This window comes from Schistocerca gregaria, chromosome 1 (genome assembly GCF_023897955.1).
Source record: "Schistocerca gregaria isolate iqSchGreg1 chromosome 1, iqSchGreg1.2, whole genome shotgun sequence".
In the NCBI taxonomy this organism is placed as follows: domain Eukaryota; kingdom Metazoa; phylum Arthropoda; class Insecta; order Orthoptera; family Acrididae; genus Schistocerca; species Schistocerca gregaria.
The window spans coordinates 989639014-989665669 of record NC_064920.1 but is presented as its reverse complement, the minus strand read 5'-3'; the positions used below and the strand labels follow the sequence as shown (position 1 = coordinate 989665669).

At 42.6% G+C, this 26656-nt stretch overlaps 2 protein-coding genes across 4 annotated transcripts in view; one reads left to right on the top strand and one right to left on the bottom strand.

Moving 5' to 3' along the window:
* LOC126278095 (epidermal retinol dehydrogenase 2-like) overlaps positions 1 to 26656 on the top strand; it is a 348505-nt gene that overhangs the window by 107700 nt on the left and 214149 nt on the right. The window lies entirely within an intron of this gene.
* The window catches only part of LOC126278107 (calaxin-like), a 76396-nt gene that overhangs the window by 3457 nt on the left and 46283 nt on the right, over positions 1 to 26656 (bottom strand). For both annotated transcript variants that reach the window (XM_049977987.1, XM_049977996.1), the window contains exon 4: positions 4980 to 5090. In XM_049977987.1, the coding sequence (XP_049833944.1) occupies positions 4980 to 5090 (111 nt within the window). The remainder of the gene's footprint in view (positions 1 to 4979; positions 5091 to 26656) is intronic.

The window sequence follows — 26656 nt, the reverse complement described above, 5'->3', positions numbered from 1 at the left end:
CTGGATGTAGTCCTGTGGAACGGCTTGGCATGCCATTTCCACCTGGCGCCTCACTTGGACCAGCGTTCATGCTGGACGTGCAGACCGCGTGAGACGACGCTTCATCCAGTCCCAAACATGCTCAATGGGGGACAGATCCGGAGACCTTGCTGGCCAGGGTTGTTGACTTACACCTTCTAGAGCACGTTGGGTGGCACGGGATACATGCGGACGTGCATTGTCCTGTTGGAACAGCAAGTTCCCTTGCCGGTCTAGGAATGGTAGAACCATGGGTTCGATGACGGTTTGGATGTACCGTGCACTATTCAGTGTCCCCTCGACGATCACCAGAGGTGTACGGCCAGTGTAGGAGATCGCTCCCCACACCATGATGCCGGGTGTTGGCCCTGTGTGCCTCGGTTGTATGCAGTCCTGATTGTGGCGCTCACCTGCACGGTGCCAAACACGCATACGACCATCATTGGCACCAAGGCAGAAGCGACTCTCATCGCTGAAGACAGCACGTCTCATTCGTCCCTCCATTCACGCCTGTCGCGACACCACTGTAGGCGGGCTGCACGATGTTGGGGCGTGAGCGGAAGACGGCCTAACGGTGTGCGGGACCGTAGCCCAGCTTCATGGAGACGGTTGCGAATGGTCCTCGCCGATACCCCAGGAGCAACAGTGTCCCTAATTTGCTGGGAAGTGGCGGTGCGGTCCCCTACGGCACTGCGTAGGATCCTACGGTCTTGGCGTGCATCCGTGTGTCGCTGCGGTCCGGTCCCAGGTCGACGGGCACGTGCACCTTCCGCCGACCACTGGCGACAACATCGATGTACTGTGGAGACCTCACGCCCCACGTGATTCGGCGGTACGTCCACCCGGCCTCCCGCATGCCCACTATACGCCCGTCAACTGCACATACGGTTCACGTCCACGCTGTCGCGGCATGCTACCAGTGTTAAAGACTGCGATGGAGCTCCGTATGCCACGGCAAACTGGCTGACACTGACGGCGGCGGTGCACAAATGCTGCGCAGCTAGCGCCATTCGACGGCCAACACCGCGGTTCCTGGTGTGTCCGCTGTGCCGTGCGTGTGATCATTGCTTGTACAGCCCTCTCGCAGTGTCCGGAGCAAGTATGGTGGGTCTGACACACCGGTGTCAATGTGTTCTTTTTTCCATTTCCAGGAGTGTATATCCTCAGTGGCAAAGTTTAGCATTAGGCTTTCGATAACTTTCACGTCGAGCAAAGGCTACATCCCATTCTCTTCCACCTTCGTAATGAACTGGGTGTTGCTGCTTGAAGTGTTGGTGGAACTTCCATAGCTCTTCTTCTCCTTGTGGCCAGATAACGAAGGTGTCAACATATCGGAGTCAACATTCTGAGCGTAATGGTGTGGGCTGAAGTGCTGTTTTTCATATACTTCCATGAAGATGTCTGCTCCAATAGGCGACAGGTTGGAATCCATAGCTACACCGTCTGTCTGTTCATAGAACTCCCCTTTCCACCTGAAATAGGTGGTCGCTAAACGGTGGCGCACTTGCTCCCAGACGTAGGTGTTATGTTTTCCTCTAAGACGTGCGCAGTGTCTGACAATGGTACATTCGTGAGCAAAGACATCATGTCGAGGGTGCCGAGATACACCTTTTTTAAAGAAAGTGTTACAAAAGGAGTGGTGTTCTTAACGTACGATTCTGTGTGCTTACCAAATGTTGAAGCTTCGGAACCACTTCTTTCACTACACTGTAGGTTGGTGAATTATTGCTATTCACAATGTTCTCTTAAGTTTCTTATTAAAGGGCTCACTCAGAATACCCTCTATTCATTTGTTATAATCTGCCGTGTCCAACCTTGACTGTAACAATATTTATTGACTATGAAACGGCTGCGGAAGCTTAGGATTACATCTTCCGGCTGCTTACAATGAGAGCTCTGTGTTCGGAGGTCCCTTAACCGCATGATAATTGGTGTCGGCAAGGTTAAGTCATAGGTTAAGGCATCGCTTAAGTCATGGGCCTCCTCATCAGAGAATAGGAAGTACGAGTGCAAGTCAGTCATATGTGCCAATGTCCCATCCGTCCGTTTCCCTACTCAGAACAAGATTTAATGCTTACCAATGATAATGACCTAGGTGTGATTGTTTCGGAGAAATGTTTTCTCAATGCAGATTTGGTCGAGTCCTCTGTCTCGTTAATTTATTTTTCTGATTATATATGGATCTCTTTGCTGTGGTAAAAGAATGATATATAGTTTAGGTCGAAGTATATAGCCAAACTAGGTTGCGGCATTCAAAAGAGTTTTTTTAATTGTAAGGAAAACTTGTTAGCATTCTGTCATCCACTGCTTTATGTCACAAACTTATACATATTACTTCACATGATTGGAAAGATATTAAGTTATCGATAGGTTATTGTCTATTTGTCTATTGAGATGTAGATGCCGTTAAGAGCACGTAACCTGCGGTTGGAGGTAGGTATATGGATGGTTTTTAGTAAACGTATGTTTGGTAATATTTCAATTCCAGATTTTTATCTTGGATACGTTTAAGGTAGCACTAATAAGACACTTCAGTGTAAGCTACGTCCAAATGCACAAACAACTTCTCAATTATTATGCGAAACATGGCCCTGGCCCTCTGCTGGGTAGAATTAGTTCATTTCCCCTTAGCAGGTTTTAAATACCAATGCATATCAGACACTAGATTCACGGCGTTCCCAGATTTTCTCTCTCTCTCTCTCTTTTTTTTTTTTATTCAAACCAGATTTGGAGCGGAGTCATCACAAATGTCAAGATTGCTGTGGCTTATTGATGGCCACTATCAGAAAGTTTGCTCTCACCACACTCTTAAACCAGCACTCTCTTACATTTTCACAGTTCGGGAGGGAAGTTCGCATTAGGGAGTAAGAACCCATTAAATAAAAATATTTTAGTTTGGCCCAGTCATGGCTTACGAATATTAATTCAAACCCTGCAAATCTGCAAATAATTATAATCACTCACAACAAAGCACTCCTATCAGGTGGATTTATTTAAATTAATAAGACAAACCATTTGTACACGAGATTTTCCTTGGGCAACGCAAGGCACTGTTTGACAGCAGTAGACAACTATAAGGCGCGATCGAAAAAATTTCCGTTCGAAGACCACTCTAACCCCTTGCCTATACGTTGGTGCTTATATACCAGCATCGGAGTCGTGCTGGGTTGTATATACACTGCACCAACGCACTCAAACAGAAAATTTTTATGACTCCTCTTACTTAAGTGAATGCTTCCAAGTTATGTGCATGAATATAAACACCTTTCAGTGGTCACAGGAAGCTTTTTAATAGTATTTACATCGCATACAGTTTTTATGAAGAGAACTAAACAAAGACTGTGTATTCTGAGCTAATGAGAGCTAAGGTCCATTAATAGAAAGTATATGTACATTATCTGAACAAAAGCATCCAGACAACTATCGGCAGACATTAATATTGGGTGTGTCTACCCTTCGAATTTACGACGGCTTGATTTCTGCTGTGGACATTCAACGAGGTGTCTGTGGAGAAATTGTAGCCCATTGCTCTTCATCAACCGAAATCAGAGAGTGACGTGATGCTGGACGCGGGGTCTGCAGTTAAGTCAACGTTCTAGCTCATCAAAGGTGTTCCATTCGGTTCAGCTTTCGTGGCAGCTGAAGTTCCGACTGAAGAAGCCAACGGGAATTGTCAACAGACCAATAGTTCAAGTTTCGGTGGGTTACCTGGCCACGATTAGTAGATGTGGCTTCATCACTAAACAAGACACATGGCATCTTGTCCTAATATCCGCGCACAGAAGTTAACATGATTTTCATAATTGTTTACATGCACCTCTTAATGTAGAGTGATTGCGCAGGACACTTGGTTGATTCATACCACTTTCTAGTGCGATTGCGCGGGAGCTAAGTGCGGATCAGCTGCAACAGCAGCAAGAACATTGATTTCCCCCACTTCTATCGTCACTTGATGTTCCACGTAACTGGTTGAAATGGCTCTGTGCACTATGGGACTTAACATCTGTGGTCATCAGTCCCCTAGAACTTAGAACTACTTAAACCTAACTAACCTAAGGACATCACACACATCCATGCCCGAGGCAGGATTCGAACCTGCGACCGTAGCAGTCCCGCGGTTCCGGACTGAAGCGCCTAGAACCACTAGACCACCGCGGCCGGCACGTAACTGGTTGATGAGGCTGATAAACAACTGCCAATACCTTGCCGTACACACCATACAAGAACGAACTGCATTCTTTCTATTCTCCATACATCAAAAGAGTTCGGCTTTTTCTGCCTCGGTATATCCTATCCTCCACTAAAGTTCTTCTGCTTGGACTGTCCACACTGACTAGCAAGTCGCAATGTACTCAAGGAACACAAAAGCACGCTGTAAGAAAACTTGACATCGTACGTAGCAACTACGCAGACTGAATGACACAAACAAGTGTCGGTATGGAAACATTGCAAAATACAATATCTTGTAAATGTCTTGCACTAGGGTCCTGCAACTTACACAACTGGCAATCTAATTTCCCCTGCTTTTAGTTTATTAGTGTCAGTAGGCATTATTCCATTTAAGAAAGATTACTTTTGCATGAAAATACACTTTCCAGGTACTGTTACACTCTATTTATTGTCTAACAATACGAGCCGCTGACTACCAATCCATTCTGTGGAAACCACACCTCAATAGCACTTCCCACTTCCGCAATATCTGCGGTGCAAGGTTTATCTGAGTCACCCTGTGTATCAGTTGTGTACATCTTGTGCATTTAAATAAATCTACGTGATGGAGGAATAACGGTTCTAATGTGTAGTGGGAAAATGAGCATTATTTGTATTTTCAATTCAAGTAAGAACCTACTTTGGTTATATTTGCACTGCATCGTGCCGATCTCTTATTTCTTCCACTCGAAGCGAATCGAATTGCAATTTCCGATATCGACAGAGCCCGGGCGAGACTGACGTGTGCTCACCTCGACGGTGTCGTCCAGCTCCTCTCCGATTGGCGGGGCGACGATGCAGCGCTTCAGCAGCTCAAACATGGCGCGCTTGGTGATGAAGCCGGTTCCCAGCTCCTCGTACACCTGCGGGAGAGACTACGGTTCAAAAGCGAATCGTGTAACATGCACCTTCTGTATCATGCAGTAGCAGAGAAAAAAAACTGCTTCTTCGTCTTTTGTTTCGATGTCGACACTTCGTTCCGTAAGAGACTCCTCTTACCATACTGTATCCTCAGTGCAGATTGATTCTCAGTTGTTCTACTTACGTAGTTGCTAGTACAGTGCAATGTTCCTGGAAACTTCACTTGGTTAGAAGTTAATGAAGCACAGCACATGATTCACTGGTACAGTTAAAATACATAATAACCGCGAGCTGTGCGCTATAAACATCTGACGGTGAAGAACTATCGGAGAAAAGAGGAATCCGCATTAGACTAGGACGTACGTGGGCTGGATCGGAATAATTCATCAGTGCATGCACTTGGTCATAAACAGGCGCAGAACACGACTAACTGCTTTTATTCGTGGAGCGTAACATGCACGCCGCGAAGAAATTTCTCTACCATCAACGAAGGAACACGGGTCTGTACAAAATAAATAAATAAAAATAAACATAAAAATGACTTTCCCCATCTTACGCAAAATAATGCGAAAAACAAATAAGGTTGATTGCGTGGCCATTCTCTATCTACACCTGTTGTAGTTATACAATGAGAAGTTGCAGAAATGAGAACAGCGAGGAACTTAACATCAGGATTGATGGTCACGAAGTAGACGAAGTTACGGAGTTTTGCTACCTGGGCAGTAAAATAACCAATGACGAGCGGAGCAAGGAGAACATCAAAAGCAGACTAGCTCTTCAACAAGATATGTCTACTAGTATCAAACATAGGCCTTAATTCGAAGAAGAAAATTCTGAGAATGTACTTCTGGAGTACAGCATTGTATGGTAGTGAAACATGGACTGTAGGAAAACAGGAACAGAAGAGAATGAAAGCATTTGAGTTTTGGTACAACATGCGAACGTTGAAAATTAGGTGCACTGAAAAGGTGAGGAATGAGGAGGTTCAGCGCATAATGGGGAAGGAAAACAATATGTGGAAAACACTGACAAGAAGTAGGGACAGGGTAAAAGGGCATCTGTTAAGACATCGGGGAATAACTTCCATGCTACTTGTGGAAGCTGTAGAGAGTAAGAACTGTTGAGAAAGACGTATTGGAATATATCCAGCAAAGAACTGAAATGCAAATGGGCGTTTGAAGTCATTGGCCGGGAGGCCAATTGGGGGCAGGTCCGGCCGCCTTGGTGCAGGTGTTATTACAGTCGACACCACATAGGGGGGCCTGCGTGCAGGATGGGGATGAAATGATGATGAAGACAACACAACACCCAGTCTCTGAGCGTAGAAAATTTCCGGCCCAGCCGGGAATCTAAACCGGGCCCGTAGAATGGCAATCCGTCACGTTGACCACTCAGCTACCGGGGCGGACAGCAAAGAACTGAACGCGTAGATTGCAAGTGCTATTCGGACGCGACGAAGTTGGCGCAGGTGAGGGATCATCAAACAAGTCAGGAGACTGATGTCTCAAAAAAGTTATACAACAAACGCCCTCACACGCGCTACATTTAAACTAAGCCTTCAGTGAATTGCACAAATAGCGACTCTATATGTAGATGTAGATACTGAAAGCCATTAGTTTCGTGAAACATCTCAGAGAACATGTATTACCTTACTCCACAGGCAACTTATGGTGCGCGGCGTAGGGTACGCTGTTCCACTGCTAGTCATTTCCTTTCCTGTTCTACTCGCAAATAGAGCGGGAGAGAATCGACTGTCTATATCCTTCCGTATGAGCCCTATCTCGCTGATCTTATTTTCATGGTCCTTACGCGTGATGTACGTTGGCAGCTGTAGAATCGTTCTGCAGTCAGCTTCGAATGTCGAACCTCTCAATTATCTCAGTAGTGTTCCTCGAAAAGAGCGTCGCCTTCCCTCCAATGATTTCCATTTAAGTTCCCAAAGCATCTCCGCAATACTTGCATATTGTTCCAACTTAACTAAATCTACCACCTTGTCTCTGAATTTCTTCCATGTCTTCCCTTAATCCGACCTAGTGCGAATCCCAAACATTCCAACAGTACTCAGCACTGGGTCGCACTACTGTTCTGCAAGCGGTCTCCTTTACGTATGAAAGATACTTTCCCAAAATTCTCCCAATAAACCGAAGTCGACGATTTACCTTCCCTACGGCTTTTCTTACATGTCCATTCCATCTCATATTGCTTTGCAACCTTACACCTAGATATTTCAGTGAGCACACTACTGGTGCAGTATTCGAACATTATAAGTTAGTTTTCTCCGACTCATCTGCATTAACTTTAACTTTTCTACTTTTAGAGCTAGCTGCCATTCATCACACAACTAGACATTTTGCCTAAGTCATCTTTTATCTTGCTTCAGTCACTCGACGACGACACCTTTTCATACGCCACAGCATCAACAAGAAGCAACCGCAGACTGCTGCTTACCCTGTTGGCCAGATCATTTATGTGTATAGTGTACACTTAGCATTGCTAAAATATGTCAGCAACTTAATATACTGTACCATCAATGATCATTAATTTATACCAATAGCTTCTGCTGAGGTTCTCCTATCGCAAAACATTTGGTTAAGGCTGAATGTATCTTTTAAGATTATCAGCACGGTTAGTACATACCTTTTGCTCACATGCCCCTCACAGTTCAGAAATTACTTCTGAAGTTACAGTTTAGCGTATGAAACTTTCTTTGGATCATTTATCTCAGAACATTTCCTGTATCACATCTTATCTAGCAAGAGTGTTTGGAAGCCGGCCGGAGTGGCCGTGCTGTTCTAGGCGCTGCAGTCTGGAACTGGGCGACCGCTACGCTCGCAGGTTCGAATCGTGCCTCGGGCATGGATGTGCGTGATGTCCTTAGGTTAGTTAGGTTTAATTAGTTCTAAGTTCTAGGCAACTGATGACCTCAGAAGTTAAGTCGCAAAGTGCTCAGAGCCATTTGAACACAAGTGTGTTTGGAAAACAACTTTGAAAACAATAGCTTGGAAAAAGAAATCCTACATTATTTTTCGACAATCTACATTTATTGGCAAAGGGGTAAGTCCTTTAGAATTTTATTTGCGGTGGAAAACTGGCAGTCTTGTAATACTGTGTTAATATATAAAAAAACTGCGGTTAGAACGAACAGGAATGAATACCAGTCTCAGATGTGATAAATAATAAATGACGGTCACACAGATGAGGCAGCAAGTAGAGTATTATGGAAACTAACCAGAAATACCTGGCCTTTTACGGACGCTTGGAGTCAGTCGTTCTTACAACGTAACATTTGCGAATGGAACAGGGTAGAAGAGTGGGGGGCGAAAGAACAATCATTGTACCGGAAGATCCTCCATCGGAGTGTAGGTGTCAGACCAAATACTAAATTAAATAAGAAATCGTTTGTCTGTATCCGGCGTTTCTGCCGTAATTCCCGAATTTAATGACTTTTGCAGTTTGTATATGATTTTTGTGGATCAAACTCCCACGTTTAGAAGACGACTCGTTGACTTATGCTGGTGAATTGCTAGCATTTACGTAGTAAATAGCCTGTGCTGACGCAATAGAAGCTTTTACAAAATTCCGCTTATCGCGGAAATTTTCCGCTTGTTGCACATGAAAATGACTATGGAATCCCAGCCATTTGAACAATTGATGAATTGCCTGTATGTGCGTGCGTGTGTGTGTGTGTGTGTGTGTGTGTGTGTGTGTGTGTGTGGTGAAGGGGAAGGGAGACGATGTTCGCGTCTCTTTAACAGTCCTAAAAAATTAGATTCATTATTTGTGTGATGTAACGAGATATAAATCGAGCCAATTACTGCACTCTCGCAATCCACGTTATGCTGACAGAGTAAGTTAACAATCAGTTGATGATTTGTTGAGCCAGTCTGTGGAACGACGTGCCGGTCGAGCATTTGCACAATGTTTTCCCCCGTGGAGCGCCGGAAGATCGCTGAGTGGTGCAAGAAGACGTGTCCCACAAAAATTGAAGTCCGTTTTCACCTATCATTATCTTCACGCACTACAGTAGGGTGCCAAATAGCGTGGATGTCAACGTTGTTGTTCTTGCCTCTTTGTTTCTAGGCATATGGTCCCTTCAATGACTGAATATTAAATAACATCCCTAATAATTGCTTTGCGTGTATTTGTCGTATACGTTAAGTGAAGCAAATTAATACTAAAGAGTGATAACTGAAGTCAACCGTTTTTACATAACATTTCTGCTGTAGGCAATAGGAGCTACACATTTAGTGAAAGGCGTTCTCTAAATTCTAAGAACAAAGACAGTTTCTTGCTGTTATAAATATAGGTCCGTGTCTCTTCCTGTTCGTGACGTTCTGTTGGCAATCTTTGTACATACAAAGTGACAAATTAATTGTCCGCAGTAAAGATAAGTCTTACGAACTTACCAATTAATCTTCCAGCAACAATAAGAATATGCAGACGGAAAATATTTTAAGATTAAGTTAGTCGAAGGAAGTTAATGCCAAACTATCCTGAACAGCTTTTTGGACTCGCTAAATTAAGTGTATAAATTAATACGTAAGTGGCTATCAAAAGAAAACGAGGCAGACGGAAAAAAGTAAACTATCTGTAATCGCGAAAGCAATCGCTATAACTGTTAAAACTTTTAACTTTGTGAGAGAAGACGGTCAGTACCTTCATGGCAAAGTGTTTGTTGGTGCCGACGACTGCTCCTTATGTACTCAAAATTTGACTGTTATTGCTCCAGAAGTTACTAATTTATGCATCTGTCAAATCCGTCTTCACCCCCAACCCTGTGAAACGTAGGTGGTTGTTAGTCACACAGCGCTTTTTTCTAGATAGGAGGTGATTATACCACTTTTGGTTGCGATGAAGTGGTTCAGCAGATACATTTACATATACACATACACATTTACAAACATACATTCTTGAGTCTGTATTATTTCTTTTGGTTTCCTATAGCTCTATAAATCTTCTCACCGTACAGTACTTCTGTAACGGTTGTACAGTTCTGTTAGTATCTATCTGTAGTAAACTTCCAACATCTTGGAGGCGTAAACTGTCGATGTACAGCTTTTAACTGCATCGAAGCCAACAATTTGCAATTCTGCTGACAGTACCTAGGGCTAAGATATGCAGTTACCTAACAGCTTGTAAAATTCTGCTAAACACAATTGTAAAAAAAAAAAAAAAAAAAAAAAAAAAAACTAAGCTTACGTACAGAGGCAAGCAGGATTTGAATAGCGTGTAATATGAAGATAGTAATCACGAAAGTGATAGCTGAATTTCATAAAAGTCTCGAAAACTAATGTCAACAACAGAAATGTAACTTCAACTGCTTAATAAACGTTCACACTGAAATTCGCAACCTCAGGGGAATCATATGAATTTAAAAAAAGGATGGTGTTGAATACTGTAAAAGGAGCAAATCCTCAGTCGTCCAAAAAGGCAAGCGCAAGCAGTTTATTCTCTCATTACATCCCGGTGCAGTACGTGTTAACGCAGGGAGAACTTCAGGGGAGACGTACATTCAGACTCTTTCCTTCCAGCTATCAACACAGTTGCATACTTTAACGATTTTAGCGGTTAAATAATGCTTCTTAGAGGGTCTCATGGTCCTACCGAAAGAAAAGGAATCTTATAGTGTATGAACTACTGTAGGTGAACATTCAATCCAGAGGGCATTTGGAAATGCCCTAGAAAGCTTGAGTATGAGAATGGAGCAACTCGTCTTTACTGGGCTCCGTGTTGTCCTGATCTGAATGTTATATATCCGTTGTGGCCTGTACCGCAGAAACAATTAAGAACTCTTCAGTTCTATTCAGTACCACTCAAGGAATTAGAACACTTTCGTTTGCGTGAATGGTATTAAAATCCTTCTGAATGGCATTCGGTGTTTATAAGTATAGATTCCCATGATGATTCACGTAGGTGTCTCGTTCTGTCCGGCTCCTGCAATTCGCATGAAACGAGTTACCATTCACTTTCGATTACGAAGAGGCGTGGTAGTGGTCATTGCTGTCTTCGGTGAAACTGGAAGCAAACTTTCCGTGCCGTCAGTGTGGCAGATTTTCCCCAGTCTGTGAGGTGGACTGGGCCACCTGAACTTGGGACAGGGCTGGGTCGACCGTGGGCTGTGGCGGGGGAGGGGAGAAATGCTGCTGACGTCAGAGGCATGAGGCCAAAGCGCCGCCACACAGACGCACCCGACATGACAGTCCAAGGGCAGGCGGCTCCAGGTTTACGGCGAATTCACGTAGGCAAGTCTTGGAAGCGACACCTGTTTACGTGGGTATCCACAGACTTAGGAATTGAGCAGTTAGGGGTTGAAGTGCCCTCCCTTCCACAGTATGGAGAAGCATTAGTGCAGTAGTTAAGTCCACATGCAGAATTCGTCATGAAAAGTAAACCATGTTTTGACGCTGAAACAGTTTTCGGAAGCGGTATGTGAACTCGGAGGACCACTGCATTGGCAAACACTTTTAGACTGGGAAGTCTGTGACCGAAGCCCCATGAAAATAGCCCCATAGCTGAAACTGGCTTGCTATATTTATAAATAACAGTAAAGTTGAATTTTAACATCCGAAGTTGACTAACACAATTTCTCGCTTTATAAATATTAAATGAAACTTAAAAAACTGAAAAATTAAAAGCCTTAGCCTTCAGTAAAATGCAGAAAAAGGAAATAAATTTACTTAGCGTTACAGTAAGAGAATGAGGAAAAGTATAACATATCTATTGCGTCTCCTGGATATTGTAAACTGATTAGTAAAATACGAAAATACTGACCACACGCAGTGTGAAACTACCCTATATATCAGCCTTCAAAGGTCATTCAAGTAATATAATCTCTAGGTTGTAAAAAGGAAATTTACAAAAAGGTGTGTAGACACAGCAGTAGGAAAGCAAAAAATGGTATCACTACGATAAAAAAAAAGCCGGCGTTGATGTTTTCAGCCTCGATCTTGATGGGCACCAGTGAGACAAACGCATCATATTTCGATATTTCATTCTGATCATCCTCATTTACCAGTATATCTAGTCGATGCAGTTCTTCTTAAATTTTCTTTCCCCAGAACTCGCTATATTAGAAAGCAGCTACTTCGTACACCTATAAATTCTTCTTATATCTGACACTATTATTATTATTATTACTATTACCATTATCACTATTAGTGGCAGCAGCTGCAGCAGTACAAGCACTGTCATTATTAACTATATTAATTCTTAGTCAGTATAATCTACCCACATTGCCACTTCAGACACATCATTTTCATTCTAGCTGTTACATTAAAATTATTATTTCTTACGTAATTGTGGTGTAAGAATGGTACTGTGTGTATGAAACCTTGGTCAGACGTAAGAGAGTGCCTGATGGCTCTAATCGTTTTACATTAAATAAATAAATAAGTAAATAAAGATGAACTGCTGCAACAGTCCACGGGTGTACTACCGGTCCATAGTGTCGAACGGGCACTCTGGACTGGCAGTAAACCCGTGGACTATACGAGCAAGAAATACGCCGGGAGAAACTGAAGAAACACAAAGATGAACTGATCTATATAGCTTTGAACTGAGTGTTAATACGCAATGTATGAGGGGTAGTTATTATGTTTAAACTGCACCTCGATAAAATAATGTTGTGTAGACAGTATTTGTCTGCAGGTACACTAAATTCCCCGTGCCACGCTATCCTAGCGATGTCGAGGCAGTATTTTGCAGTACACTGATAAAGCGGAATATCGTGCAGTGACTTCTTTCCTGCCTTTAAAGCATAGCAGCATTGTAAGAATGGTGCGAGTGTACAGCGACAATGCACCATCATACGCCACAGTGGTTAGATACTGCACATTGTCGGAGTGAGGTCAAATAAGTCTGAATGATGAACGAAGTGGCAGACAATGTCTCTTAGAAGAATCGATTGCGAGGGAAAGCCCTTCTGCTCGAAGACCGATGTGTAATAGTTAAAAAGTGAAAATCAATCAAGGATCAGTTTTCAACATGTTGCACGACATTTTCGACCGTGACAGTGGCCACTGCCCCTTGGGTTTCCACGACTGATCAGTCAAGAAGCCCACCGGACCGATTCTAGAGCGAACGATTACAGCCACAACAGGCAATGGCGCCTCTTAGTAGGAGGGGGGGTGGGGCAAGGAGGGACTGCGCTCCTCCCCCCCCCCCCTACCCTCCTAGCTCTTAGGGGAAGGAAAAAAAATATAGAGTAGTCAGGTGCTTCTTTCCATAAAATGGTTTAAAAGTCGGTATTATGCATGATCTGCCAAGCTGTGAAGTGAACCTTTTTTGTGGCTACTTAAAAGTCACCATTCGTCTTCCGAAATGTTAAAAAACTCCATCTCCCTAGGTCTCGCCCCCCCCCCCCACAAACTCTCGTATTGTCAGATCAATTTAGACGATTTCCTCAGCTGCCGTACCACAGTGGGCGAGAGTTGTGCTGATACTACTATGACCCCAATGCAAAGGAGCAAAACCACGGTGGAAACGTGTGGATTCGCCATCGCTGAAAAAGTTGAAAACCCAACGACCAGAGAGAGAGAGAGAGCGGGGAGGGGGCTGGGAGGGGTGTTTATAAGAGGCAAACTATCAAACGAGCTCGCTACCGAAACTTCCTGCCGCGGAGACGAGAGGTTATCAAACCGAAGCGTCGCGGGAAGCTGTCAAAGGTGGTTTTTCTAGCTCCACGACAACTCTCCGACTCATTGTCCACAGGACGCATTCACACATGCTGCTTCTTTGGACTATAAGATTTTCCCACCCCTTTCCCTATTGTACTCGTGTTCTACTGTCAAGGCTCCCATTTCCTGCTATGCTGTTACGTAAGTTGTACCTATAAATTCTGCTGCCACTCATCGTAATAATCGTTACACAACTTGAAGTGGACGATTCTACACAAATTGTTATGCTGTTCCTACGCCAGTAAGAACAGAGGACACTGTAGTGATTAGGGTTTTAGACTTTCAGTTGCAAGTAGGCCTACAATGTAAATTTCGTGAAAATCTAAAAAATGGTTAAAATGGCTCTGAGCACTATGGGACTTAACTTCTAAGGCCATCAGTGCCCTAGAACTTAGAACTACTTAAACCTAAGTAACCTAAGGACATCACACACATTCATGCCCGAGGCAGGATTCGAATCTGCGACCGAAGCGGTCGCTCGATTCCAGACTGTAGCGCCTAGAACCGCTCGGCCACTCTGGCCGGCCGTGAAAATCTGTTAACATAAATTTGTGCTCCTGCCATAGCCAAAACCTGCAGAACGCCTGTACAACCTCAGGGAAAAGTACAGGTAGAAAAGGTGTGAACAAAGGAAAGAATCAAAAGAGACGTATGTGTACTCCAATGGGCCCTACTTCGAAAGTACACCAGCTAAAAGTTGAACATATTTGATGAAAATAGAAATCTACAAAATCATTTTCACACCTAATGGTCACAGTTCAGACATGGCGGTACAGCTTCTCTATAGCCGCCGAAGTGATCGAATTTGATGAAACTTGTCGCGGCGTAAAGACACAGTGAAAGGTCGCAAAACCGTAACGCAATAATAAGCCACGATAGACAAGATTTTATTTGGTTCTGGTGGTACGTTTTTGTTGTCACAAACAAAAGTAGATCCAACTTATAATTGAGTTTATGGAAAGGATGATAACAATGAAGACTGGTCTGGTCAGTGGTTGAATATTGTGGCAGTAGACAAGAAAATGACTTGAGCCTCCACTGCGTTTGGTCTGGCTTGTGTGATGCTATTCGAGGAAGTTATCTGTCCTAACTATTTTCTTCGGTTCTTTAGACACGAACAGCAACACTACTGCACACGTAGTTATCTGTTATGCAACCGCAAGCAGATTGCAGTAACACTGATTTCATTTTGTCGTATAGTTTGTTTTCCTAAGTTACGGGTAACTATTTATAAACAGCGGCCAGCTATTTCGTGCAGACCCTCGTAACTGCGGCCGCTGCCAACAGCTGTCGCCTTGATCTGGAGCTTCCCCGCCGCTGTGGGTAGTCTTCTTACTGCCGCTGCTGCTACAGCCAGCTCTCCGTGCCGCAGCTCGGCCTAGCCGCACCGCTCGCTTTCTCCGTAGCGCCAGCTTTCCACGGCTTGCACTCGGCTTACCGCTCAGCCTCTGTGATAGCCGGCGTCCGCCCTCTGGAAAGTAATCTCTTACACATTCCAGCTCCGCGTTCGCTTCTTTCCTGGCTACCAAAGGGCGCAACGAACTGCTCGTGTCTCCGATTTTATCACTACTGCGATTGGTAGTCAAACTTTTAGTTGTTGTTGTTGTGGTCTTCAGTCCTGAGACTGGTTTGATGCAGCTCTACATGCTACTCTATCATGTGCAAGCTTCTTCATCTCCCAGAACCCACTGCAACCCACATCCTTCTGAATCTGCTTAGTGTAGTCATCTCTCGGTCTCCCTCTACGATTTTTACCCTCCACGCTGCCCTCCAGTACTAAATTGGTGATCCCTTGAAGCCTCAGAACATGTCCACCCAACCAGTCAAGTTTTTCCAGAAACTCCTCTTGTCCCCAATTCTATTCAATACCTCCTCATTTGTTATGTGATCTACCCATCTAATCTTCAGCATTGTTCTGTAGCACCAAATTTCGAAAGCTTCTATTCTCTTCTTGTCCAAACTATTTATCGTCCACGTTTCACTTCCATACATGGCTACACCCCATACAAATACTTTCAGAAACGAATTCCTGACACTTAAATCTATATTCGAACTTTTAGTTAATAATAATAATAATAATAATAATAATAGTTTCGTGTGTCTCATTGACCTGGTGCAAGTCTTTCAACTTCGGCAACTTGCTTGCCCCTAAACTATACAACTTACCCGAAGGGAAAAGGGGACCCACAGTTTCACGAGAAACACGAACCACGTGTCGTTTCTAGTGAATCCTCGTTGAGAGGTGAAGGCTAGATTAAAACGCAGACTGAAAAATCCAAGGTCGGCCGGGATTCGATCCCGTGACCTCTCCATTTCCAATACAGCACTTGATAATTCTTTTTATTTCATTTTGTCCGTTATTATTCGTTGCATTTGTTCGGGGCGACGGTCAAATGACAAGTTCGCCGTTGATCCCTTCACTCAGCCTTTTTTTAAATTATTATTATTACGGAGGGCACCCAGCACTTTGACCAAGCAAGCTAAGCTACCGTGCCAGCAATCCGCTGGACCACCAGGCCCTAGTTGTCACCTGGAAAACAAAAAGCAGGTATAGAAATTGGTAATCGTGTAAGCCATTCTCTAAATATTCTCTCTTTAATCAAACATTTTCCCATCAATAGATGACTTGGCGAAGACATTGGTTGTGCAAGTCTGAATTTCGACTATGTATGAAACGTCCCACTCTGGTGTCATCAATGTGGAAATACCTGCCACGTAGTTTTTTCTTCATCCGAAGAAGAAGATGATGACTGGTTGACCTGGTTGAAATGAGGGGCCGAGGGAAAATCTGAGTGCCCAAACAAGTATCATGTCTAACTGCGTCCTTTGCACAATGAACAGGACAGTTGTGGAGCGAGAAAACTATTCGCTTACAGCTTCCAGACAGACTTCCTTCGGCCAGACAGACTCTCGTATCCTCGCCAGAAGATTTCGGTAGCTTACTCTTGTGACTGTCTGCCTCTAACGGGCATAATCTGTTAGCACCGTATCACGGCAGTCCCAAGAAACATGGCTGTTGATGATTGGATCCTCAGCTTTCTTGGCGATAGTGAATCACATCTTTTCACTGCTTGTTTTTCTCCTTGGTCTCAAGGTTATAGTACAGCTGGCACTCGTCCATGCTGATTATGTCAAATAAATTACTTGCCACTGAAGCTGCTGCCACTGTTATGTCTGCTTTCTGAATGAACAGAATAATCTTTGTCATGTTAAAAATGTCGTGCAAGATGTTGAAAACTGATCTATGACTGATTTTTCACTTTACCGCTATCATCTCGACTGTGATACACCGGTCTTCGAGCACAAGTGTTCATGAAAAACTGCTGTAGTATGGACAGTCCACAGCAGTTACATTCTATCGGTAAGTACCATTATTAGTAGGAGATTCCGAAAAAAACAACACAGATTTCAAGTTACATACGTTAATGAGTACCTTTTCCCGTGACTTGTCGTACCTCGTATCTCTTAATTCAAATTTTGCGTAAATAACAAAGTTCGTATTCAACAAATAATCAGTGCTACTTAATAAACTTAATTTAACCTTCGATGCAGAAAATAAGACCCTGCCTTATATTAATTTCACGATCTGACTGTAACGAACAAAAACAAAATTGTACTTCGAGAGTATCAGTATGCATAACACTAGTAGGTATGCGAGGTCCAGTTACAAAAGGGCAATCCTGTTACACTAAACAACTGACAATTTCCCCTTGCAAAATAAATTTCTTTTTCATGTAGTTTTTTGTGTCCTTTGACTAAATAAAATTGAGATAGAACTATTCCACGAATATTATGACAACAACTTAAAAGGAGACGTACCCAGTGGTACGATCGACTTTCTGAAACCATGTATACAGTAATTTAGGTTAAGTTTCCAGGCATCACATCGTGCAGCCACACACGTTGGTGGGCGCTAGGTTGCGACTAACTGACGAAAATAATTTGTAATTTTGAGTGACGGTCATTAGCTTTAAAATGTGCCGATCTGGGGACTGGTTGTGTAGAGTAACGGTTATGGTAAAGGCTTCAAGTGCAGAAGGTTTTGGGTACAAATGTTGGTAGCTACTCATTACTTTTATTCAGTTAATCAGTTTAAATGTAATATTTTATTTCTATTCCTTTGTCACACCGTATGAACTTTAGTTGTTTCATTTTTTTATTTATATCATTCTTTTTATTTCACATTTTAGATAATGAGAATTTAATTATGTTTACTTACCTATTATAATATTTAAACATTCTGCTCTATCGGATACAAAACAAAAGACGAAATAATCTATTTCCATTGACTGTGCAGTGCTGCCAGATATATTTTTGTTAAGAGATTGGCATTTTATAGTAATCGTCTTACAAACATTTTACACATAGATTCCTATCGTAATATAGACAAAATAACACAGATGAAGATTTAAATTAAAGTAAAGTGAAATTCAAATAAAATGAGGAGCAGAAATAATGAATGCAATAATATGGACGAAAACATAAGATAATTAAACGAAACAAATTAAATCAAAATAGATACGTAAAATTAACTAAAATAACATGAACAAAGTTTGCGAGTGAAAACAGAATGATACTAAGAAAAATGGGAGCAAATGAAAAACATGATACGATAATTAAAATGATGTGACAAAGGAATGAAAATTTTAAAAAAATACATTTAAACCAGTTAACTGAATAATAATAATAATAATCATTTTGATAAAGATTTAAAAAGAAAAAAAGTTAAGCATGTAGCAAGATTTAAACCCGTACCTTTCTGCATGAAATACCCTTCCCCTGTTGATTAAGCTATGCAACAACTCCTGGGGTCAGTAATTTTTCTAAGCTAATGAACGCCACGCAAAATTTCAAAATTTATATTCGTCCATTACTTGCAAACGAGGACCCACCAAGGTGAATGGCTGCAGTAGATGATTCCTGGAATGTTAACATACATCATTGTACAGAAGGTTTTGTAAAAGTCGACCCAATTGATAGGGGCTTCTAGTCAGCATGCCAGATTCCTGGCTTAAGACGTGCCATTATCAATGATTTTATATTTGGGTGACACTGTATCGAAAGCGTAATTCGCTAATGTTCTTCATAATCAAAGTGATTTAGGACACTATATTTTAGAGTTTCATTTCAAAATTTCATAGGAAGGCGACTTTTGTAAGCAAATACGTGGGTTAAGACTGCAGCGCCCCACCGACGTTGTGGTTGTTACAGGCGAAGCACAGTCTAAGATTGGCGAAGGAAATCGGCCGTGCCCTTTCAAAGGAACCTTCTCGGTATTCGTCTCAACTGTACGTGGACTAACGGAGATTCGAAATGGCGTTCTCCCGAATATCAGTACAACGTCTCTCCGCTGCGCCACCACAATCGGTAATAAGCATCTTCGAGCAGCTTGCTGACGTTTGGTGCGCATTTTCTCTCTGCAGTCTGCTTCCGAACAAATGTGAAATATTTCGGTATTAGTCTGAAAGTTTCACGTTCGAAGAGACAACCGAGATAAGCTTCTGTCTTTCGGGGATACGCGTGTCAGTGACCTTAATGGGTTCTGAATGGATTTGCCTGCCAGCAGCCGCGCCTGACAGCACTGCCTTCTACGCTTCACAGCCTTCCACCTCTTCTGCCTGTGCGTCTGACCGTCATGTTTCAGGTCACGTTACAGGTCGTCCCAAGCTGAAAGAGTAATGAAGAGACCAAGTTATCTGCTTTATATTGTTTTATTATCTCTCCTGAGAATTTATTCTGGGCTCTACGGTCTCTGTTCCCAAAAAACAGAAGACGAGCGCAGCGTACTGTACACCGTGACATCAAGTATTCTCAAAACTAATGAGCACAGTTCGCAAGTATTCCTATTATCTCCATTCGTATCACTTCTGAGCTTAGGTACTTTTAGAGATAACGATCCGTGCAGAGCGAACCCTTTTCCACTGTTACAGTTTAAACTCCACAGAAAATGTTTTATCTGACGTCTTGTAATGTGAGCAGTGCCTGCAAGAGCTGGCTGACTGGTCTCGGTCTGAGTGTGTGCGGTTGCGGCAATAGTGAGAGGTCTGGCTGCGCCTACTGCGACCTGCTTTGCCACTTCACTAGGGGCGTGCAGCAGTCGTTACTTTGGACGTGACCACCATCTCATGTTCTTCCTAGTTCCTCGTTCTTTGTGAGCTAAGTGACCACTTTAACACGTCCAGAAAAAGTTAACTGCTTTTGAAACTCGCAGACAAACTATTTATTTGTGTCTTGAGGAAATAGACAAATGGTTCAAATGGCTCTGAGCACTATGGGACTTAACATCTGAGATCATCAGTCCCCTAGAACTTAAAACTACTTAAACCTAATTAACCTAAGGACATCACACACATCCACGCCCGAGGCAGGATTCGAACCTGCGACCGTAGCAGTCGCGCGGCTCCGGACTGAAGCGCCTAGAACCGCGCGGCCACCGCGGCCGGACGGAAATAGACATTATGGAAACTTGCGCTTAATACAAGATTTAATATGTCGAACAGCAACTAGTCACAAGTATAAAAACTTATTATGAAGTAACTACTCGCAGATATTTTTGGTCGCTTTCCACAAATTGGGTACTATACTCACTTAAAGAGAATTTCACAGCGATAGAGTTGAGCGCGGTTAGAGGCGCCATGTCCCTGATCTTGAGGCCCCTCCAGCCGGAGGTTCGAGTCCTCCCTCGGGCATGGGTGTGTGTGTTGTCCTTGGCGTTAAGTTACTAGCCGGCCGTTGTGGTCGAGCGGTTCTAGGCGCTTCAGTATGGAACCGTGGTGCTGATAAGGTCGCAGGTTCCAATCCCGCCTCGGGCCTGGATGTGTGTGATGTCCTTAGGTTAGTTAGGTTTAAGTAGTTCTAAATCTAGGGGACTGATGACTTCAGATGTTAAGTACCATAGTGCTTAGAGCCATTTCAACGTAGAGGAACTAAATGTGAAATGCTACATTGTCGAAATAGTGCAAACATAAAAGATAAAGAATAACGAGGCAGGAACTCCATTGAGCTCTTACACGTAGCAGAGGGTGTGACTCTTGTACTCACCGCCATAACGTGAAGTCACCAGCACACATGACCAACATACACATTATTTCCCATCTGGCTTAAGACATTGGTATCAATTCTTATATTTTTGGTACGCTATTTTTTTGTCGATGAAACGCATTTGCACCTGTTTTTGTGTTGTCCATTTTACTCCTTAGATTCCTCTAGTGCTGTCTTTCTGGCCTCCGTGTTTACCTGTATTTTCTCGTGGACTATCTGTTTCGCCATTATCTGTAGTGTGCAGTATGCTATTAAACACTCACTAACACTACTTTCAACTGCAAAATTTATGTCCTGTTTCTGCTAGCACTACGTCTTTTCTCTATCGCTTGTGACGCACCTGGCAACAAGACTTGACCTGCTTATCTTCGAGTTACCTATTGACAGCAGTCGCCTCCATGATTGTCATATGCAGGCGGTTTGTCTTACACATTACCATCTTAATTATTTTTTTTAGTAGTCTGATTTGTGGGTAAACAATACTGAAATCAACGTGCTGTTACTCTTAAAGTTACATAATTTGTATGTCTCCGAAGTAGATTTCACGAGATACCCAAAGAAACCGAAGTTCATCTGGAGACATCGAAAGTTGAAGAAATCAGACGTAATTGAAAGAGTGGTTATGAAGAGAGAGGGACGTCTTTTCCCTGTTACTTTTTGAAGTACATTAGGGCCGTGTACTAGCTGTGTCAAAGGAGATAAAATAAATATTACAACGGTCGCCACAAACGAATATGAGGAACCTTAGTAGAATGAGGCTAGTGTCGAGAGAGTGCCGTGGTATTTTAACCACAGAGTTTTCTTGGCCGATGAAGCACCCTGAGTAATAACTTACTGAACTTCGATAGAGTTGCTCTTTCATGAAAGTATTTGTCTGAAGTGTATAACCAGTCGCTATTGGCTCGTTTGGTCGAAACGATAAAAAAACTCCAAGGTTTCATCTACTACGAGGGAAGAATAACAAAAAGAAATTATTCGATACAACCACGCACTGTTCAAATATATCAAGTCCATGGCCACTTTCAGCTGAATTTATTTAGCCACAGCACGTTGAAAAAAGTCCTTCCCAGACTTTCCAGTAAACAAATGTATCGCTCTTAAATTACATATGCAAAGCAATAGTGGAACTGATGGGAAGCATTCTGCGAGGCGTAACAACATTTTGAAATTTAAACAGCAGCGGGCTCAAGCTATCTTGACGTAGGTAATACAGTTTTCTGAATGAAAGCAGAAGATACAGTGCACGGGAAAGCCATTGAGATTTGATACAATTTGTGAATGTAGTATCTCCGGCACTGATGTAGTGTCCACGACAATAAGGCGAATAACTTACTCTTTTAGGTTCAAATGGCTCAAATGGCTCTGAGCACTATGGGAGTTAACTCTTGAACTCGTCAGTCCCCTAGAACTTAACAATTACTTAAACCTAACTAACGTAAGGACATCACACTCCTCCATGCCCGAGGCAGGATTCGAACCTGCCACCGTAGCGGTCACGCGGTTCCATACTGAAGCGCCTAGAACCGCACGGCCACACCGGCCGGCACTCTTTTAGGAATTTAGACTGTCATGTGTGATGCTGATATATTAGAGAAGCGTAGAGACTCCTTTAGGAAAGAAAATAGGGCTGATTGTTGGCAAATAGCAAGAGTTTTATCGTCAACCGTCTGTTCCCCTACCGCGAATCATCTGGCTATTGAAGGGGATTGGCGTCGCTGCCCCGTCGTAGACGGAACATTGAACCTAAATCTCCCCCCTTCCTTCTTTCCTTCACATTCACTTGGAAAAAGGCGCAATTACGGAACGATAACTCATTCAAGGAAAAAGTACTATGTTGAAAGAAATGCCTTTTCCACCATGAAGAGAGAAACCACTGCAGTATCATGGTAGCCTTGAAAGATTTAATTTCTTAAATACTGTTTTGCTTACTGTTCGTGGATTATGAACGTTCACTCTACATTTCAAGGGGCGTTGATGTCAGTCGCCGAGACAGTAAAATTGTAAGTAAACAAGGTAATAACACGGTAACGGAAAGAGGAGAGCACACGTCACTGATCTTCAGCAGACCTCAAGGGGGACACCAGAGGCGGAATCCATTTCGGCAGGTACTGGTCCATCGTGCCGTATATACAAGATTATTACTCGCTATGCTCTATTGCGGCGAATGTAAAGACTGGTCTGTACGTAAAGTAAAAGTGAGTTGCGTAACAACGGTGAGAAGTTGTTAGACCCAGTCGAAAACGTCGTTGCATAACTGTAATGGCAGCTATTTCGTGGTGATTACCTTCTGTTTTTACTCTTTCGGTTTGCAAAAGATGATGGCAACTTGGCTAAAGTAATGAGTACCGCTGTGTTTCTGATGTTAAAAATGAATGAGTAGAAAATTTGGAGCGTGTTGAATCTTACATGAATTAATTCGAAAGTCGTCGATTAACTGAATAGTGGGTCGAGGAGAACCATTTTTGTTCTTCTCATTTTGCGTGTCATAACGTGTCGGTAGTGAGGCACTCGTGCCGGGCAGACGACAGGAAGCGGCCAGACAGCTGGAAGAACCCGCGCTTTCTCTCACTTCCCGCCCGACACGCACGCAGCCGCCCGGCTGCACGGAGAGGCGGACGCAGGTTGCCGGACCCGCTTCTCGAGGAAGCCACGCGGTACCGGTAACAAGCTGGTTTCTCTTACCGCTGGCCACGTTGACCTCCGTAATAAAAGCGAAACACCTTCACTGGTCGCTGTTGCAAGCTACTCGTAAATGTGCGAAGACTACGTTATGTTTCTTTTTTCTTTTTAAAGAGCGCATTTACAAACGTTTATAATTTTGATTGTCATTTTTAGACTTTCGATGTACAGGGAGACGGGTATGACGTAAATCTATATATATCAAAGAAAGTCGTGTTAATTACACTATTTGGCTGCAAATTGGTGGAGAGATAGCTTAAGACCAGGAGACGTACATAGGATACTTATTATCCCGTTCGACTGCTACAAAACTGGTATAACAAAACGCATCTGGTATGGAATAACAAAACGTAAATGACAGCTAAACGTCTATAGTTAAGTTGTTCTTGCACCTGATAATAAAACAAAAAAAAGTCGTGTATCACAAGGTACTTAATTGAAGAGTGGAAGCTATGCACCAAAAAAACATAAAGAATAAACAATCATTAAAATACTTAATTTTTTTGATTGGCGACTCCATGGAGTGCCATGTGCACCACAACCGTATATGTTATTGTGGTGTGCGTACTGTAAGACCTTCGGTACACACACCATCAGATTATTTGACTTGTCGCTCTAACGAAGTAGGCGAGTGTCAGCAATATGTCTCGTGGTCTTATCATGGCGTGTTTATCTTCTGCCGTCAGATGGTAGAAATGCCACTTTCACGCTTAGAGTAGCAGATTGACGGTGACCAACTTCAAACAGACCTTGATTAATTTTTGCACACATGTATTAAAATAATAAAAGCGATAGACATTACGTAACTTGATTCTGGATGCTGTTTACAATTGACAGTCTGAAGTTCCTTTGGGCTTGGTACGTTAATCTTATTCTCGCATATCTCTGATACTTGACAAAGTGTCTATACATTTATCTTCATGGCTACATACAGGAATATGGCAATCTTATTAGGCGCAGACTGAAACTTGACTATAGACTGGTGCAGACAAATGCAGACTGACTGATCAGAGGTCTGTACACTCGTTATAATACCTCGCGCGTTCAGGTATCACTGTGCGAGTGTGATCCGCGAGGAGAAAAGGTTCTACGTTAGCAGCAATCTCATTGGCTGCGTTACATATTAATACGCAGATCGGCGGAAGCAGAATTTTGTCCATCTCTAAGGCAGCGCCATCTCGTAGTGCGGAGATGGACGAGCGCTGCCCCTGCGCTGTTGTGCTTAGCGGGGCGCGCTCTAGTAGGAAAGTTGTGCACGCGCTGACTACACGGAACTATATACACAACAGTTATATTATAAGAAAGGTCAGCGTTCGTCGTAATATTGATGCTTTATTGATAGCAAAATCGATTTTCGATCACATAGTGATCATCTTTGGTGCTGTACATATTAAACTCACACACTGGTATCAAGCTATCAATAACCAAAATATTGATAACTTGATACCAGTGTCTGAGTTTAATGTGACAGCACTGAAGATGATCACTATGTGATCGAAAATCCATTCTGCTATCAATAAAACATCAATATTACTACCAACGCTGACCTTACTTTTAATTTAACTAAATTTTTTTATTTGTTTTTCCTAATAAAAATTGAGCTTAACATCCAAAATCTGATTATTTATTGGCTTTAAAGCGGAACAGAGTGCCTGGCTAACCATCGCAAAATTTACGCCTAAAAGTTGACTCCTTAGTAATCATGCTTCGAAACATAAACCAACCAAAACTGTGCAACGGTACGCGTTTATTGGTTAGTAAATTGATGAACAATGTTAATTACGCGACGATACTCAAAAGAAAATTCGAAGGTGAGGAAGTTCTCATTCCGAGGATCCCGTTGATCCCAACCGATATGCCGTTTGAGTTTAAAAGACTTCAATTTCCGATCCGTCTTGCATTCGCCATGACCATTAACAAATCACAAGGCCAATCCTTGAAATTTTGTGGTTTAAATCTGGAATATCCATGTTTCTCACATGCTCAATCATATGTGGCATATTCACGGGCCGGACGACCATCTGCGTTGTTTGTTCTTGCGTCTGATAATAAAACAAAAAAATGTCGTGTATCACAAGGTACTTAATTGAAGTGTCGAAGCTATGCACCAAAAAAACATAAAGAATAAAAAATCATTAAAATACTTAATTTTTTATTTGTATTTCCTAATAAATAATTGAACTTAACATCCAAAATCTGATTATTTATTTGCTTTAAGGCGGAACAAAGTTCGCCGGGTCAGCTAGTATCTCTAATAACTTATAAAAGTTTCAATTTATCAGAACAAGCCTAGAATCTTTCTGGCAGATTCAAATTGCGTGCCGCAACTGGACACGTAAGCGAAACCATGCATTTCACAGGCAGTGCTCCTACCATCTGAAGTATCCAGACACTGTGAGGATGGATCGCGAGACGTGCCTAGGTAGAGATGGTTACATAACCAGGTACGAGAACTGCCCGAGGAAGCCAAGTTTCCGGGTTAGAGTCCCGGCGCGACGTAAAGTTTTAATCTGACAGGAAATTTCCAAACATCGCGCGTTCTGCTGCGGAGTGAAAGATAAATTAATTGTGTCCATCGCTGCCAGTGTTGCTTCCGTGACTGTATTACTTTCACAAAATAAAGAACAACGGCCGTCAGTCACAATCCTGTTGTTATTTCAATTCAAGACGAATTATGACGTTCCAGAGCTGGAAATACGTCGTGCATTGAAATAAACTCATTATTGTCGCCGCGGTTGTTCTTTATTTTATGAGAGCTTAATTTTATAACCAAGATTTTATTGGGCATGATAGTATACAAAAGACGTATTTTCCTGCCTGGTTAATATTCATGATTTTTATACACGCATAACGACATAGTTGTTTAGATAAGAGCATACAATTTATTCGCCTTAAATCCTTTGAAACCTAGTGGTCTCTGCTGCAAACCACCTTTTCATTCATTTTGTTTTGAAGAACCATTGCCTTTAGCATGAAACGACCGACGCTGCTAAAGCCCTGATTCAGGTGGTTCATCCGAAAGGCACATATTCAGAACAAAACCAATAAAATGGCGATTTGCAGCAGAAACCACTTATGTTGAAAGGGTTAACAGAAAAAGAGTAGATGTAAGTCAGATGTCAATATGGTAGTGGAACAGTCCATGAAGCATGACGTAGAGGAACTAAATGTGA